Below are 19091 nucleotides of genomic sequence, written 5' to 3'. Positions count from 1 at the left end.
TTCCCTTGAGCAGCCCTCATAGAGAGAGACTGTTTCTTCATATTACCTACTTCTAGGTAGGTAAAAAGGATGTTGCTGTCATAGGAACTCCTGGATAATCCGTTATCTTCACACCACCACCCTTCACATCTGAAGGTCTTATAAGAAAAAAAGAAAACACCCACATACTAACCCTACCTGACTACTACCTAATACTGGGGCAGAATTTTCCTTTTCCCTACTGCAAGACAGGTGATAATTATTTTAACACAGTGTATGTAGAGATATTTATTCTCATACAAGACCAAGTGTGCAGCCTTCCCAAGATACCACTTGTCATTAAGTGCATCCCAGTGGGCCCTAACTGCTTTCCCATTTAAGCCTCTGGGATCTGAATCCTACTCTCAAATGCTGTTCAGTCAACCAGGTGCCAAGAGAAGTTCTGAGCAATTCCTAATGGTATTGCAATCGCACAGACATCCTTGACTGTACTTTGTTGCACGACATCCTGCTAAAATGTTCACAGACTGTGTAGTTCTCAGTGACAAAATCCCAGTGTCTGCTGAAGCTAAGCAACAAACCCACTTTTAGCTTTGTAGTGATAAATTATCACCTCCCATCCCTGCCAATGAGACTGAAAGTTATTTCTGTAGCAATAAGCTTCGTATGATTTCACCCTAAGCTGTCATAAAGAAATAAAAGCAGAGAAAAAACTCTGCAGCTGTGACTTGAGACTCTGCACAAGCCTTTGTGATAATTGACACCACCGTCAGAGCTGTGCAGACAAACAGTGCCTTTTTCCTATTACTTGGCCATGCTTTAAAAAATGCATTTGATCAGCTATGACATTTCATTTAAAAAAAAAGATGCTATCAACTGGACCATCAGAAGCATTTTGTTACAAAAGAGTACTAAAACTGTATGGCAGTAGTTAAAGGTATCTAGAATATTCCTCTGAAATGTCAAGTATTTCTCTTCATACTAGGTATTTATGTACCTTGACATTACCAGTTCTTCTGAAAAATGGAGAAATACATCAGAACTATCTTGTACGATTCCAAAAAGGCAAGGTGCGTATTTCTTCCTCCTTGCCTCTCAAAAGAAAATATAGCCTTTTCTACAAGATCCAATGATGCAAACTGGTACAATACAGGTCCTCAGTTAGGACACACATTTCTTAAAATAAAAATACCTGCAAGTATGTGTCAGATCTAAGATAATCAATTATATTTGTATTTAATTTCAGAGTGAACCAACTTACATGCTATATTGTTTCACTTGTTCCACTGAAATTGTTAAGCTATACAAAGATAATAAAATAGTAGCATATATAGAGATTTTATTCAGTAATTTATCACTATCAATGTTTAACACCTTCTTAGGAAAGAAGCAACTTCATCCCTGGCATGCATGTGCACAATTGGTCAACCAATACTACAACTCATTACAACACTGGAACTCTGTTGGTGTTCTTTAATCTGCTGCACTGTAAATGAAGTTTCATCACATTCAGTATCACCACTTTTTCCTACACTCGAACATTCACTGAATAACTACATTGGGAGAGAAACATGATAAAGAGTGATCATATTTTTTGACATATTTGTACTGCCAGTTATTATCCCATACCAAAACCTCTTAACATCAGATATCTGTTGGGAAGGAAGAGGGGGAAGAACTCGAAGACTTCCCCTGCATTTAAGCCTAGAAATTGGTTTTACAATCAAAATGATACTTTGTGGCTGCCTGCTTAATAGTTTAAACTTCAGAGGAAAAAGGGAAAGTAAAGGCATCTAAGTTGCAGCTGAATTTAATATGAGTACATAAGTTATACTTGAACAAACTTACAAATTCATGTTTCTATACATCAATGCTGTGGCTGCTCAGGATTAATATTCATAGTCCTGTATATTTCTTTGAGAAACAGCAAGGCAGTGTCTTCAGATCCCCTATGAAGAATTGAAAAAAAAAAAAAAAAAAAAGTTATTTTGGTATGGTCCATGTTCTAACTCTTGTAAGCCATATTTCAAGCTCTCTAAAAAGTTTGCACAAAAGTTTGCCCTAGTCCTTATCTTTCAGAAACATGGCCTTACCCACTACCAACTTCCTTTGAGCTACAATTCTTCATCAATTTTGGATTTCTGCTATCAGCCCTAGCCTACACATTTACCTTTTTCTACTGCATTTTTCCCCTGCTCTGTCCTGCCTAACTTAGTAAGGGGTTGCAACTTGAAATCCTCTTCTCTATCCACTTCTTTGATGTTATTGGTTTGGCTTAAATCTCCTCAAATAATCTATCACTTCTTGTCTCCAATGTGCTTCTGAACATATTCCACTGAGAATACATTCTACTTGTTGAGGCTTTCTTCCTTTGCTTGCTCCACTGCATCTATTAGACCAATATCAAAACTCAGCCTTGCTAGTTATATCAACAATATTCTAATTCCTCTCTCCTAACTGTCTAGCACTTCCTTGTAAATAGACTATATGAAATATCTATAGTCTTCCTCTCTTCCTTACCATTAAAAAGTAAGTTCTCAAATAATGTAAAGATTAATATAATCCAAGTGCTATGTTTCCAAGTTGGTGTTTTCCCTCCCTTTTTCAAAATCAAAGCTTCAGGCTATCTGAATTCAAATTTAACATAGACAGACTTAATTTTCTTATTTGTCAACAAAGTGTTATTTAGACACACATAAACAATACTAATACAAAAGAGTTACAACCACTGTAAAAAAGAACAAAGTTAAACAGGCAAATTTTAACAAAGTTCCAAAGCTGTAGGAATTGTTAGATAAGGGTAGCTTCCCGTGCTTTTTAAAAGAAATTACATAGGGAGACAGTAAAGGGAATTTGGAGGATCACGGTTCTGACTGCCTAAATGTGAGGAACACCAGGACAGAGTTAAACGTGCAAGATAAGGGACTACAAGTATTTTCCACAATTGAGCATAGAGATCGTAACTACGTTTCTTGATGATGTGTGCTATTAAATGAGCAAGCAAACAAGCAAGCAGAAGGATCAACATGGAAGCTCCATTCTCTCTTAACACACAGGTTGTTTCATTTAAGGCTTTCCCCACCACCCCCCTCCAAGAAAAAAAAAAAAACAAAACCCCAAACAAAAAAACCAACCTAGCAGCCTCACTCCCATATTTGGGTTGTTAATTATCGTGCTTATCTTCCTTAATCGAGACGAGTGAAAAAAAAAAAAAAAAAAAAAAAGCAGCTATGGATAGCAAGTTTTTAAAAACCTGGCAATGATCGGCTGCCGCCTTGTGGAAGAGAATTCTCTGTTCCTTCAACTCTACCCATGAAACGGCACTGCCACCCCACTGGGTCACTGACTGCCTGGGGAGCCCCACCAGAGCTCCACGCTCAACAGTGCTGGCACACATCAACACTGCAGCCCTGCAAATCCCTTCTCCAGCAGCTACTGACCAATGTTACTGACTTTAATAAGATCCTTCAGGTAATGCTGTCAATTTTAACCTCTGGAAAAATGCTTGTTTCTAAATATTATTAGCTATTGAAAATCAAAACCTTCAAAAATAGTGTAGAACACTGCCTGTCCAGCACCTGCTAAACTCAAACCAAGAAGACTATCACTCCTCCCTCACCAAGAGCATTTTGCACAGCTCAGCAACTGATATCCCAGCTTGTCTATTTTATATAAGGTTGTGCTGTCGTGTTGCCAAATACAGTTTACACATACTTTGCTCTACCATTCCACATCTTGTGTATTTTCATGTGTGGTTAATTTTATGACAGTAATAAAATGCACGCAACAGCATACTCAAAAAAAGGAAAAAAAAAAAAAAAAGAGAGCAACTCATAAGTGCAAATGCAACAGGTCAATAGTTACTGCTATTCCATTCCTATAAACAGAATTATATCTTTCTACATTTGAAACATGTAAGCACTTAAAAAAAAAAAATCCAAATCCAGATAAGGCAATGGTGTACTGCAGCTCTGACTACGTGATGACACCAAACTCTGCTGCTTGTTCTATAAATTGTTCTGTATGTGAGCAACCACTCTACACAAGTGGTAAATCATAACCATTCACATTTACAGGACGATCCACTGTGCCTTTTTTCTTCCTTTTATTTGTTAATCTTTGATAGCAGAGCATCAATACGCAGCAATTTCCTTCCAACATGAAGAGGTAATAAAGTTTTACTATATACTGTAGTCTAATACCATTCCTTCGTGAATAGTTTTATTTGAAAAACTACAGTTGTCAAAATGCTCCTCGAACTCTCCTTGTTCTGAAAATAACTGTAGCTAAAGGTGTGTGTCTTGAGTGTCAAAGTTCAAGAGAACAGTATGCAACATCTTCATTGCAAACAGGATGATAGGTTTGTTTACTTTGTGTTAACACAGAATTTTATTTTGAAATGAGGTAGATAATAGTCACATCTAGGTGCGACACCTTGAGACTGACATTCCTGGACAGTCATAGATACTGTTTACCTTAATACTTGAATCGTCTCAATTATATATCACTTGAGCATCCAGAGCATAACAAATTTATCTATCTTTACAGTATGCCTGTCTGGGATCCTTCCAAACAAGAGGCCACTTCAGAATTAGGTGATGAGGACCTCTTATCCAGCTCCACAGTCATCTTGGAAAACATTTCCAAGATTACAAAGACCTAGAAAACTCGGGTCTCCTAAGTCACATGCATACACATCAACCACTGGAACAAATCCTATTCTGTTAGCTTTAGAATTTGTTGGTCTTTTTGCAATATGTAACTTCTCAAATCAGCAGTAGCCTGAAAAATATATCTGTGTATATAAACCCAATTAATTTTGTGAAAATGTATTTCAAGTGAAACACTAAGGTGTGATTTTTGAGAGATATCATCTAAGTTTTCATTAAAAAATACTCAACATGATTCTAGCTTTTATCGTATTGGTCACAGGTAAATAATAAGCAACAGTAAGATAAATGGTAGGTATGTCATTACAAGCTTTTAAAGATATACAGTAATATCAGGAAAGTAGTATTTACAGAATCACAACTATTTCCCCTTACCAGTAGCACAAATGACTCTGTAAAGCAAAAAGGTATTCATTGAAGCTTTCTATTGGTTTTTCTTGTAGAACATAGTCAATACGACGTCCTCCATTTAGCATTCCAACCTTCACTAAAAAATCTTCATCTCTGGGAGGGTCTGGACTTTCAGTGATCTTTTCAGCTACAATTAAAGAGTTTAAGATTTAAACTATTTTCAAGCACACCCTGCTTGACTATAATCAAGAAATATCACCCATTTTCCCTGCTATAATTGCTAAGCACTGCAACAAGACAATAATAACAGCCTCAACTGACTAGCATGCCACTGCATAATTCAGAAAGGTTACTGGAACTCTAGACTTCATTCTTTCATAACAGTTTAAACAGAATTTGTTTGAAGAATAGCTCACATAAAGTAATAGCTGAGCAATTTTATAAACAAACCCCACTGTTTATACACAAATAGATCCAGTCAAGTGAATAACCTGAAATAATGTATTTTTAAGTCCCCCTTGCATAGAGTCAGTCACTATCTCAATTTAAACTAGGAGGAATGTTTTTTTCATTGTAAGTACAGAGAAGGCAGAATTAGTAAACACCGACAGACAATTCACAACTGGGAAGCCTACCCTTGGTATCATTAGGGATAATATTTATACTGACTTAAATTTATTTTCCTCAACTGCAATTTTTTCTGTTGGAGCACATATTTAATTCTTCTTAGCTCATCCCAAAAACTCAGCAGAATACTACTGAAGAGAATAAATCTCATATATTTATTTGTACTAATTTGCCCTGAGAGGAAAGAAAACACAGCTAATTTAGAAACCTGCCCTTCCAATTGAAAGTTGAAAGGTTACACAAACTCAAGCCTAAAATATCCTTCAATAAAAGTTGTTAACTTTTGCTTTCCTAAAAAGACAAAAAAATGCAGCAGTAGATCTTACATTTAATGTTATATACTCCAAAAGCACAGAGGCCTCCTTAATAGGGTCAGGAAAATCAATAGCAAGCAATCACTAGGATACTCAAGTTTCTACTAATTCAATATCGTAAGTTATAAGAAAGCGAATAATGTGTCCACATACCTTCTACCTCTTGCTTTTCTTCTTCCTCTTTAATTTGGTTAGCTACTTTCTCCAGTTCTGCTTGTAGCTGAGTTGAAGATGTATGAGCGCGTGCAAATTCGTTAAGGGTCTGCCACGCACTCTTCAGAGAGCTAATAAAACCCTGTTTCAGATCAGATCCCATACGAGAGAGAGAGTCTTTCAACTCTAAGGGAAAAAAAAAAAAAAACCCTACCATAGTAGAAGGATTTAAAATTATAAACTAAAACCAGAATGATTAAACCCTGTTCAACAAACATTCCAATTATTAGGAGAAACAAGCCTGCTATGTCATGAACATCTGTTTCTTGCTTCTCTATTCCATTTCAAAAGATTAGGTGAGATGTAATTAATACACAATGGTTTCTCATTGAATGGGTCAATGAGTTAACACCTACTAGCATAGGAAACAGTCCAACAGCCTCCAAGTCCAGAAGGGTCCACAAAAATAGCTACACCAGCCAATCCCTCAACACCACCACCCCCACAGTCACTCTTAACATCCTACACTAAAGGAAAATTAGAGCCACTAGTTTCAAACTCCAGCACAGCAGAAAAGACCAGAAGAGCTGCCAATGTCTCTTGCAGCAGTAATGAATTTGGAGAAGCACTACCAGACAACTCTAGCCTGTAATTCTGCTACAGCTCAGTAATTGTGTCACCAGTAATCAAGCTGCCATTCAATACTGGTGGGAAACTCTGAATGAAGGAGAGCTCTTCACAACAACTGGTTAGAACCACATGGGTCTGTTAGATCTGGGCTCAGGCCTATTCTATGGAACATTCACCTACATCAAGGAAAAAAACAGTAAAGAACAACACACCATATTTTTCTCCTTTACTATACACACTTTTTGAGAGTTGTAACATGAAACACTCCTTAACAAGTACCTTGTCTAGTCTAGGAAAGCAGACTCATTCTAATGTACCATTCTAAAGTATAGATGCTGCAGAATTTTCTGTCCAAGTGCCTGAAGACAGGCTTTCGGAGGGCTGTGTGAACTTGAACAGCAATATTGTGAACTGTAGAGCAAAACTGATTTTCCGTATCAGGTATGCAAAATTTAAATATAGCACCTTGATCCGATGTGTACTCATGAGCAACAAGATTCAGTCCCTGCCAACCAATGGCTATGGAACCACCTTGTTCCTCAACATTTCCAATATTGAACAGACACTGGATAAACACTTCATGGTGTTCATTAGGAACAAGGTAAAAGAAACCAGTAAATTGAGTTTCTGTTTCACACCACCTTGGAAATTAAGGTGAACAAGCAATTTACAGCAATTTTAAAATGGAACTTTGCTAATTAGAAGGTCAAATCTGGAGAAATTGCAATTATTACATCTGAATGCAATTATGAATGGCCAACTTAGGGGGCTGGGAGGAATCCCCTCTGATGTTTAGAAAAAATATGGAATTAGATATCCAGCAACATTGATTAGTTTCTTGAAATTTTACAATATTCTAATGCATCAAATGAGTAAGTTAGGAATGAGATCCATAAATGAAGTAAGTCTTCTTTTTACCCAGATGAAGTCTTTTTCTGCCTTTATGATGTGGAATAAGAACTGGTTTTAAATCCATGTCTTCAGTGATCATTGGTTCTAACCTGTATGCTACTGGATCAAGCTGTTAAGAAACAACACATTGATATTTAGTTATCTTAGAAATTATTTTAATTATTACATTTCAGTGAAAAAGAAAATCTATTTATGATTAACGGAGAGCCATATTTTAATTCTGTTCTATTTCAGTTTACAGAAACTCAGTTCGTGACCATATAGTTTAACCATACGATTAAGCAGGTTCATTAACTAATTAGGTCTTGTTTTTCTATAGACAGATCCTAAGAGAGGAAACACAACAGTGAAAGAGCAGAAAAATTTTCTTGCACTCTGATGATCTCTACCGACATGTCACTGTTTGTTAAACAAGATGGGACAGAAGAGGACAAATGTACTGCATGTACTGCAAAACCTTTAATGATTTCTACATTTACCAGAATCTAAACTGGAAACTCAGAAAAGTCCTGTGTACAGCTCAAATACAAATACTTCATAAAAATCTACAAGAGTGGCTTGAAATTAATGAAAAAAAAATGATCAGGGCAAATATTATCAAGCCAAGCCATACCTAGAATGCTAGGTATGCAAGCTATAGCCAGCTCTACTTTACATTTGCAGTAAAAGACCACAAATATTTGAAATATATATTTCAGGTTTGGTTTTTTTTTTTTAAAGGGTATTTTGGGAAATGTGTGCAGGGGAACAGGAGGTATAATGCTCAGCAGTTAAAATTTAGTATTCTGCATTGTTGTCTTCTGCATCAACTAAAATTGAATCTCAGAAGTACTGCTTACTCACTGGATGATAGATATTGAAGAATCCCTTGCAGGTAGGAAGCCTGTAGTTTTCATCAATCTTCTCCACACCTCTCACAGTAAGGAACACACCAATAGGAGAACCGAGAGCAAAGAAAATATCTGGTTCAAAGTCCAGTGCACTGTAAACCACAGAAACCTACCAGACAGAAGTCAGATATGTAATATCCCAGAAGTGCCAGCTCGTTAATATAATGCTTAGCTAGAAAGGAAAAACAAGTTGTGTATTAAATCAACCACATGCTCACAGTACTTCCAGGAAGCTTCAGCTGCTTTGCCCTCTTCCATACCAATGCTATGGTACCAGTGCATCTTAATATTATAACATTAAAATGGTTTTCTTAAATTCAAAAGTAGAAAAAAAAGTTAAAACAGGAAGCCTTCGAGGTTTGGTTTTTAAGTTAAGTTTGAGGTAAACTTAAATATAACAGCATAAATGGATCAGTTTAGGCTACCATGTTAAACTTAAATCCACAGAAACATTCAATATTGTGTCACTCACACAGTTCTGCTTCTGCAACAGAACCGTGTTTACAGCTCATTCACTGCTGAAAGAAAAAATCGTTACAGTAAGTGTTGATTTTCAGTAATCTAACCTACTCTCCAAGTCCTCCCTCCTGCCAAAGGGTAAAGTTCTTTATAAACATAACTTTTGTATAACAATCAAGGGAAATAGCACAAAGTCATCAACATTAAAAAAAAAAACAAACCAAGCAAAAAGGACAGCATTGTTCCAAACGAATAATTTAAATTTGCATAGTCTCACCTGGCCAGTTCCGACTTCAAAATACTCATAGTCAATGTTCACAGAAGAAACTGATGCACCAACTGGAAGCTTCCTCTTTGGGTGCAGCTGACCAGACTCTGAAGGGGAGACAGAACTAACTGTCCCTTTTGCTTTCTGGACATCTTCTTGAGTTTGGAGTGTGGCAGCCAGCACTGCTTTCTTTTCTGCTACTGCTTTCTTTTGTTCCTTTTGAGTCAAATTTCAAAACCATGAAAAAAAAGAATTTATTTCAGTTGTCAAAATTCCTTTAATATATCCATGATATTAACAAGTGTGTTAAAGAATAGAAGTTACTCCACAGCAAGGAAGTCAATTACATTTGCTTAACAACTTCTTATTTCATTCCTGAAAAACATACTTACCTGCTTGGTCGCTCTGTCTTTTACAAAATTAGCTATTTTCTTTCTTGGTCCAAGAGGTATCCCCATTTCCTTCAGGTCATCGACTGTACACATCAACTAAAAAAAAAAAAAAAAACCCACCACACATCAAAAGATACTTTATAATTTTTCTAGTAACATATATCGTTTCTTATTCACAATGACTTATGAATTAATAAGACATTTTATAACGCTACAGAAATTACAAAAAAATTAAAAAGACATGATACAAAGTGCCCTAAAATAACTGGGGAAAAAAGTCACCTAACATTTAGTCTTTATGTCAGACATTAATTGTTTTACCCCTCTGCAATGCTTTTGTGCCTCGTGGTACACTAAATTAATTTTAAAAAATATAAAACCACCAACACAAAAAACCCAAACATAAACCTCCATACCCTGGCAATCCCCGTAAGTCAAGTGAATATTATTGTACCAGAGACTCCATGTCAATTCGCTCCTTTTCAAATGTGCTTGCATACTCTGACAAACTAAGCATTTCCAGAGTCTTCTGCAAAGTAGGAACATCATCATCTACTTCGGGCTCACAAAGGTCATCACCAGAAGTGGTAATTGAGGATCCCAAGGAACTGGTATCTTCAGTCACCTTAAAAAAACAGCACAGAAACAGAATCACATCATCTAACAGTGAGAAGCCAATATGCATACAAGTACAAGTAAATACAACTGCTTTTTCTTAAAAACATTATGTAAGCTTTGTAAATTTATGCCCATTTTTAGTAAAGCAGGATACAGATTTTCCACTAATAATAGATCAGCAAAATACATATTTAAGTATTACTAAGAGAGGTAAAAGGTTATTTGAGCTTTCTGAAACTCAAAAATATTTCCGTTTCATCAAACTGGTCACTATTTCTAGCCTGAACACAGACAGTTTCTTTCCCTCTTATGCATCTCCCCCACCATTCAGATACTATTCAGACCAAGTTACGCGTCTACAAGGGTCAAAGCTGATGTTCATGATCACATCCCATTACTGTAACTTGAGAGAGATGCAGATAGCTTGTCCTGAGAACTGACAATATTTACAAAACTGCACATTTCCATTAACATGTTAAAATGTACTATCAGAACCCACAGCTGTATTTCAGCTAATAAGTTCTGAAAACTTAAGAAAAAGTTGCTGAAAATATCAGATCTATTTGCCTGGGAAGACTAGTATGCAAATTACCTGTTTATCATGAACAGCTCCATCCTTTACAGTTCCATTAACACCAGAGAACGGTCCAGTATTTACTGATGAAGCTAAGTCCTTCTGGTTAGATAACATGTCAAATAGAATTAAGGAACCTGGAAACAGGAATTAAAGTTGCCTTGGGAAAGATACCAGATTTCTTGTCCCTAAATGCTAAGCAAGATTTATATGCAATAGTAATAGCAGTGTATAGATTGATCAAAAAAGATGGCTGAATTAAAACTAAAATACCCACATATTAACTTGCACATGATCATTCTCAGCAAAAAGCAAACCTTTTTTTTTCCCTGTTCATGTGAAATAGCTTTATGCAGTTGCCACAATTAAGCTATCTTTCCTTTAACCATCTTAGACTGCTTGCCAAACTGGAGGAAAAGTACCAGCCGAAACCGGTATGGCATATGCCTTTATAACACTTCTTCTATGTTCCAAAAAATTATCTTACTTTTACTAAGTGGGGGTTCCGAGACACAGAAGTTACCCACCTAACAAGACACCAGATAACCTGTCAACTTTTAAACACAAATTACACACTAAGTCTTCATGAAGGAAACTAAGGAGAGGGGAGGAAGGGGGAAATGCATGCATCCATAAATACTAACCTTCTCTCAAAGCTTTATAAACTTATTGAAAGGTGTTCAACTTTTAGTCAGCAGTATTCTGAAAGACAGCCATATCCTATCAGCTAGTTTTAGGCTTATGCTTAATGAAGGTTCCACTCCCCTTAGTGTAAGAATGCTGGTTTTATCCCAAATCAGTTCCTTCGATAATTACCTAAACTGTGCCCGGCGACAGAGACTCCTCCTTTGAAGTCTGGATTGCGACTCATGAAAAGTGCATACAAACGATTCATTTCCATGCCCACTTTGTCTACAATTGTCTGACAGTAGGTGGGGCTGTTGTAAAACAGTATGTCAAGGAGCGTTTCATTGGTAAAATGGCGCAGGCGTCCAATGCTTGGCAAAGTGATTTTTTTTATGTTCCTAGTAACACAAAAATCATTAGAAGCATGAATGCCTTTAAAGAAACGCAGATAAGAACTTTGTTAACTCTTGAAATGGCAGGTAATAGAACTGCAGTGTAAATATACAGATATGGTCTCTACAGACATTAAAAAAAACCCATATAGCCTTCCGGCATTGTTGCATATTCATACATTAGTGCTATCTGCTGATTGTACTTATTTGAGGAAGATACAGCTCCCTTTTTTCTCACCAGGCTGAAGGGATGCCTGAAACAATCTCTTCTCTGTTCCAACACTGCTCTTATATACTAACAGGGAAGTTTTGTGAGCAGGTTGGTAGAAGTGGAAGAGAAAAAGAACTCGCATATAAAAATTGAAGGTGAAATTGAAGTAACAGGCAACATAATACTCTCTTTTTGGAGAAAAGGCTTGGCATTACCTTCTGTCTGCCTGGAGTTATGACAGCTGTAATGGAATCGCTAGAGAACTGAGACCGCATTAGTTAGCATTGCCTGGTTTGAATAACAGAATGAGGATCTTCATCCCTCATGATAATGCAGTGTTCAAATGAGAATAAAGGAGTAAGACTCGACTTGACTGAGCTAGAACAGTCTGGAGAACACCAGCGTGCAACAAGAAGCGGTACAGGTTGCTACCCTTGCAATTTCTACTTCCCCATCTTTGAGCAAGAGAAATCAGCTTGAAATGTCAAGTGGCAGCAAAGGGATAGTCACCAAGAAGTGATTTCAAAACAGATTTTAAAATGCTTTTAATACTCCTACCCAAATATAGATACTTTGTTTCAAAAAAAAAAAACAACCCCCAAAAAAACTTCGCTCAACTGCCTAATCATAATTCAACTACTACTCTTAGGACTGGACAGAGGGCTCAATGCCTTCCTCACAAAGAGGACACTGACGTCTCCTAGCGTCAGACGCAACGAGACTGCAGGAAGGTACAGGAGAGAAGACTCTCCACAAAATTGTACATATCTGTTGCTGGACAATACATGTCTATGCTCACCACCACAGACCTACAATCACTATCTCTATGCATTCATTTATCATACGTATCAGCACATTAGCCACTTTCATGAAAATGCAGTATTGGAAAAGTGTGTATATGTATCCGTCACTCTGTGTCATGAAAATAAACAAGAGAAAATACTCCACATGCCTTTCCAGCTTTCCCTATACTCATCAAAATGTCAATTAAAAAAAAATTAGCGATTCTTTTTTGTAACCCAGTCACACACTTATTCATCTAGTCTAAAGAGCATATTAACTTCTCTTTTTATCCACTTTATGAAAACTGTTAAGATGCAGCTTATGTGAAGTTCATAACATTAAACAATATACTCACCTGTCCACACCTGTTGCATCTCCATGCAGAGAGCTATGCCAGTGAACTGGGAGGAATTCCACCCTGCTCACTTTACGTTCTTCTAAAGATTTCTTAAAGTGAGTCTGCAACAACTTCAGAGAAACAGTCCTAAAATCATCAACTGTAGAGAAGAGGAGTAATGAAAATGTGCTAGTAGCAGTACTCAAGCAACACACATTTACAGACATTCTTCCCTCCTCCAATTTCAGACATAGTCAAAATGCAAATGAGGGAAACTGAGAAGTGGAAAAATCTTTGCAAGTATTAATCTATTAATCCTCTAACTATAAGAAAAAAATATTTTTTTTAAAGTGGATTTTCTAGCAATCTTCTATTTATCTCACAATGAATGTATTTTTACTCCACGAACAGTCATTTAGTCAGCTGTGCTGGAGTGTTTAAAAAAACCAAAAAGCAAACAAAAAACCACCCCACACAAACCCACACAAACCACACACATACACCCACACCACCAAAAAAAAAAAAAAAAAAAAAAAATCAACCCTACACACTCCAAAAGCCAAGTCTGATACTGAGGACTAATAAAAGTTAAAGCTGTAAGTCTGACCAAACAGAGATTCTGCTTTTTGAAAATAATCAGGAAAAACTCCTACCAGAAATTTAACTTCTTAATATTAGAGACTTTAAAAAAAAAAGACGTGCTTATCTGAATATGAGATATAGAGACCCACATTTAAACAGTTAAGAATATGACTGCTCATTAAACAAGCAAAAACTTACCACATTCAACAATGCTTCTAAACCTCAAGTCACATACAGGACCTATGCCATGAACCATAAATACTAGATGGTCAATTTGGGACATTTCTCCTGTAGAAAAAGAAAATTTAAAAAAATCAGAATACTAATACATACTGCAGTGGTGAACTTTAGAGTCAAGCAATGTTAAAATATATTTGCTTTATAAAGCCTATTACATAACATGGTTAAGAATATAACACAGCCCACAAGACTCCCTTGATTAAAAAAAACCAAAACCAGATAACCTCTTTCAAGCAGTTCTTTCAAGCAGCTTACTTCAAGAACAACTTTAATCTTTAGACTCTAGGCACAAACAGTGCATTGCCGCTTCACCCACTAGGGTCCAACTTTTGCACAGAAACAAATTGACTGCTCAAGCTGCAGACTTGCATACAGTGATCACATACCATCAGGAATTTCATCATGGTCATCGTCAATTCCACGTTTTACTACCCTTGGTCTTGCCTGACCATCTTGAGTGGTTCCCCATTCATCTGGTGTGGCAGAAGGTTGGAACTGAACTATGACCTGAAAAAAATACATTGTCCAATTACAAACACAAAAAACCTTATTATTCATATTGTTAGTCTGAAAGCATTGCATGGTTTAACACACTTTTTGATTGCTTTACCTTGCACTTGAGACAACTGTTTTCTTTAATTAGCACATATGCCAAAAAAAAAAAAAAAAAGCCTTAGAAAACCCTAGGACTATTCCTTGTAGCAGCATCAGCTTCACTAAAACTAGATTCCAAAATAACACAGATAATTCCCATTAGCTTGAAAATCAACCAGATGACTTAAACAAAAGTAACCACTAGTTGAAGAAGCTGATCTGCTCAACGATTCTTAACAATTTTAAGTCCTCAAAGAAGCATTATTCAAGCTCCTCTGTCCTAGATCCCAGTACCTACTCTGCCTTAGCTGATTACTGTTCTTGTGAGGGAACTGAACACTACCCCTATTTATAATTACTCTATTGTGAGAAAACAAACAAACAGTGCTTTTCAGGGAAGGACAACAACATTCAGAATAGCCCCAAAACCCTAGAAAGTGAGGAATTCGGTATCATGGCTGCTCGTGACACTTGCACTCACTATAGTCTGAATTCATATTTATGACACCGAGTGATTTAAGTGCTCCTTAACCAGTATTAGTAAGTGCTTAAAGTAGGAGCAACCACGATCTTTTCTGGCTCTTGGATTATTTTATTTATTTATTAATTACTGCATCTGTGATAAGTGAACAGTTAACAGCATTGGTCAATAAGGCTGAAGTCCATGTTTTAATCACAAGAGACTGTTAGCAGAGTATTTAGAATAATTTTTAAAGCTTTTTTTGCTGTACTTTCACATGGCCTAAAAATAGTTGCAGTGGAAGACTTCTCATGGCTTAGATACACAAACTAATTACCTTACAATTCGATTAATGCTCTTCACATTAAAACTCTTAGTTTAAATTACCTTCCATTTGGCCCAGACTGTTTGAGGTAAAACTAATTCAAATTGCCTCCTGTTTGCCACTTATGTCAAAATACTTACTATGTAAACCCTTATTCTTCTTAGGTTTCAGAAGGCATTGTCTTTTAATCACGTGACAACACACTGAAGCAAGCAGAAGTTCAGCGTTCTATAAACTTTACTATCTTTAATGCACACATCTCCAAAACCAACAAGTACGTTTCAAGCAAGACAGACTGCATTCCATTTATGCTTCCATCCATCTTCTCATTCAGACCTAGTGAATTCTGTGAGAACCAATCACCAAAATCTATTACCTTGGGATTATGCATAATAATTGTCTCCCCGTTCGGGAATTCAAGTCGCCGATGCCATTGATTTGTAGTTACAGCCCTTTTATATTCTGCCTGAAACAGTAAAAAAGTTACACAAAATCAGTATGCCTTCTCAGACAAACTATTTTTTGCCCTTGTGCATCATCTTTAACATTAAGGTTAGAATTTACATAACTTTATTATAAGTGTCATGTGAAGCACTACACAAGTTGATTTTAGGTCATAGGGGTGCAGGACTTACGCATGAGCAACGTGGCCTTCTAGCCACTCCCCTTTCCAGGATCTGCTTACTTATGTTCCAGAAAGTGCATTCTGGAAACCACTTTAATGAAACACAAAGTAGTATTTCTAAGGTCATAAATACAAAGAACTACTAAGTTCTTAGTGAAGTTTATGTAAAGGTAATACTAACCTCCAGCTTATCACTGAAATCCTCAGTGTAAGGAATAAACCGGCTATCCTTGTCTCCCTTATAAAACCACATGCATCGTCTCACTTCAGAAGGCTCTTCTTCCCAGTAAACAGCTTTCCTCATTCTGTCATACAGGTACACATCATAGCGTCCCCCCTCAGTGCTCAGAACCACACTCTCAGGATCAGGCTGGACTATGACACAGAAGTCACACTTCGTTATGATACTAATACATACAATCTTTTTTCTCTCTCGTCCCAGCCCTAATCACTTCTGTGATGAGTATTAAGCTATTAAGACAGATATTTATACTACGGAATAGAAGCTTCATAATATCAGGCAACCATCGCGTGGTTCCTGAAATGCTTCTATATGCTCTGTACACAACAAAAAAAGCTTTGAACAACTCCCGGATATGAATACTTATTCCAGAGTTGACAGTTTAACAAAAAGGCAAACCAAACCACAGATAACTAGTTCTACTAGTACATCTAGTACTAGTATATCTTAACACTGACAGCATCAATGTAAGTGAATAAATTAAGTAGCACAAAATACATCTTTGAGATATGTATTAATATTACTTATCACTGTCATATCACACTTTCAAACACATGTGGCATTACTGTAGTATCTTCCTTCTAGTCTTCCTGTTCACCTCTGAATAAAGATACAATTAAGATTTTCATAACTTACCAGAATTATAGACTTCCTCTAGTTTTGCAGAATCCAGAATGCTGAACGGCATCCATATTTGCTTGTCCTCCACCTCCTTACAGTAGAACCAGTGTGGCTGAACCGGCTCATATTGGTTCTGCAGCAAAACAGGAGGTGCCTGGACCAGTGGACCTGCAGGCCTGGGAGCTTGAAGCTGTGACTGAGACTGTGGAAACTGAAAATACTTACGGGTTCATCACCTCAATCTCACATAGTTTTTACAGAACTGATCTATACTTTGCTATGGAGAACACTCAGAGAGTGTTTCCAACATTTTTTCCTCCAAAGAATGTTATCTTTCATTCTAAAAATGTTATAGACAAGTTGTCCACTTTATCATGTTTTTGAAAACTTACACCTTTTCAAATGGAGAAAGGATGTGAATTTTGTTCCCACAAATACTGTTAAAAACTGTAAGGTCTAGCACCTTGATTACCTAAAACCAGTAAGATTAAAAACATTCTCTTAAATTTTCAAAACTTAGGCTGACCGTATTTCTCATGGCCACCAAATCTGACATGAAAACAAAAACATATTCTTCTCATTATTCATTTATACATAATTACATTTTTGCATAAAGATTGTCAATTCTAACAAGTGCCCACCTCAGTAATAGCTCTCTTCCTGCAAACTGCATCAGGAGAGGCAGATTTCAAACTCTAATACAGCCTTGGTGATGCAAGAAAAGTAACTGATTTTGAAAGGAACTATAGCCTACATAAAACTGATTTCATATAAAGTCTAGAAAGATCCCAGTTAGTACAACTAAAAGCAAGTGATATCAGCAGTAACAATTGCTTTGGTCGATACCTTTAAAAAACCCCAAAACCCTAATATACTGTACAAATATAAAAGTCAAGCAATTGGAAGTTCTGAAATTCTTTAATATAAAACTCCAGATTGTTCAGGTTCTACTGCCTTTGCTATGTTTTTTTGTTATTATGTAATCTTTCTATCCTTTATTCACAATAGCAGCAATATAACAATAGCAGCAATATAACAATAGCTCAGGCAATATAAAAACACTTTTTGTTGTTTTCAAGGAAAACTTGTCAGATTATTACTAATCCATTTAAGTTATTTTAATAATGCTTTTGTGAAGGTAAAAAAGAATGGAGATTAATGCTTTACATCACACAAAATCCTCAGCCTGGTTTCACCAGCAAAACCAGCTTGAAAAGAGATTTTCAGCCCACATCTTGCAAATGTCTAAGTGACCTCATTTACAGCAGAGACACAAACAATGGAGCAGCACAGCTGAAATGGCAGCAAACTCAGTAGCAGACAGAAAAGAGCAACAGAACTTCACAACCTGGCTTTGTTTCTGACACCAGAGGCTCACGTAGATACAGCCTCAAGGTACACTCAATTAAAAGATCAGGAAGCTTCCCTAAAGCAACAGTTCCGGGCTAGCTCTAGTGAAAAGATTTTGCTATCAGAAATGGTTCAAGACTTTTTTTTGGGGCGGGGGGGGGAGGTTGGGGGAAAAGAAAAATCTTCAGAAGATAAGATATGCAATTTAAAGAAGAAAGTGACTTAAACTGTTTTGTTCTGGTACCAGGACATCAGGAATGATTTATATACCTGTGTCAGTGACCCTGGAGGTGTCTGATACATCTGGACAGGCGGTACAGAGGACGGTGGCTGAGCAGGCATGTGACTCTGTTGCAGCTGCGGTGGAGTAAGGTATGGGTTAGCTCTGCTGCTCAGGGTGGTGTGCCGATAAGGGTTATACCCCTGTTGAGATGTTCCTTGGGGAAGAGTAGGCACATTTGCAGGTGGGGGACAGCTCTGCTGAGGAGTCTGATAAGCCACAATTCCCACCTGTGAAGTAGGCGGTGCACTGTAAGAGGACTGTGTCTTGGGAACATGCAGTGAAAAGGCATTTTGCCCATCCTGCAACCCAGACACAAGTGGAAGTGAAGCTGGAGGCCTGGAGAAGGCTGGTGCTCCAACAGGTGGTGCAACAGTTGTTAAGGGTGGCTGCCCAATACTTCCAAACGGATCACTGCTACTAGGGACTTGAGAGAAATAGTTGAAAGTCTGTGGTGGATTGGGGTTGGCAGAAGTCTGACCCAAGAAGCTGTCCTCTTCACCAACGTCTGCAGAATCATCTGCAAAAAACAAAAACATCACTAGAGATTATTGGGAGAGGTTCAAACCGGTTAGCATATGTAGTC

General features: G+C 37.1%; 1 protein-coding gene across 3 annotated transcripts in view; it reads right to left on the bottom strand.

Moving 5' to 3' along the window:
- The window catches only part of LOC104128617 (SEC23 interacting protein), a 21492-nt gene extending 2401 nt beyond the window's left edge, over positions 1–19091 (bottom strand). Inside the window, exons 1-17 of one of the 3 annotated variants that reach the window (XM_035896894.1) lie at positions 18496–19091; positions 16891–17086; positions 16195–16388; positions 15765–15854; positions 14396–14516; positions 13968–14057; positions 13206–13347; positions 11654–11862; positions 10856–10974; positions 10100–10270; positions 9646–9741; positions 9263–9469; positions 8480–8635; positions 7643–7745; positions 6095–6280; positions 5025–5187; positions 1828–1928 (exon numbers count right to left, since the gene is read on the bottom strand). In XM_035896894.1, the coding sequence (XP_035752787.1) occupies positions 1847–1928; positions 5025–5187; positions 6095–6280; positions 7643–7745; positions 8480–8635; positions 9263–9469; positions 9646–9741; positions 10100–10270; positions 10856–10974; positions 11654–11862; positions 13206–13347; positions 13968–14057; positions 14396–14516; positions 15765–15854; positions 16195–16388; positions 16891–17086; positions 18496–19044 (2874 nt within the window). In that variant the 5' untranslated portion in view covers positions 19045–19091 and the 3' untranslated portion in view covers positions 1828–1846. The remainder of the gene's footprint in view (positions 1–1827; positions 1929–5024; positions 5188–6094; positions 6281–7642; positions 7746–8479; positions 8636–9262; positions 9470–9645; positions 9742–10099; positions 10271–10855; positions 10975–11653; positions 11863–13205; positions 13348–13967; positions 14058–14395; positions 14517–15764; positions 15855–16194; positions 16389–16890; positions 17087–18495) is intronic. The other 2 variants (XM_035896893.1, XM_035896895.1) reach the window with 2 other exon arrangements.

This window comes from Egretta garzetta, unplaced genomic scaffold (assembly GCF_000687185.1).
Source record: "Egretta garzetta isolate BGI_Z169 unplaced genomic scaffold, ASM68718v1 scaffold486, whole genome shotgun sequence".
NCBI classification, from domain to species: Eukaryota; Metazoa; Chordata; class Aves; order Pelecaniformes; family Ardeidae; genus Egretta; species Egretta garzetta.
The sequence above is the reverse complement of the archived record's forward strand: the minus strand, read 5'-3'. Positions and strand labels throughout refer to the sequence as shown.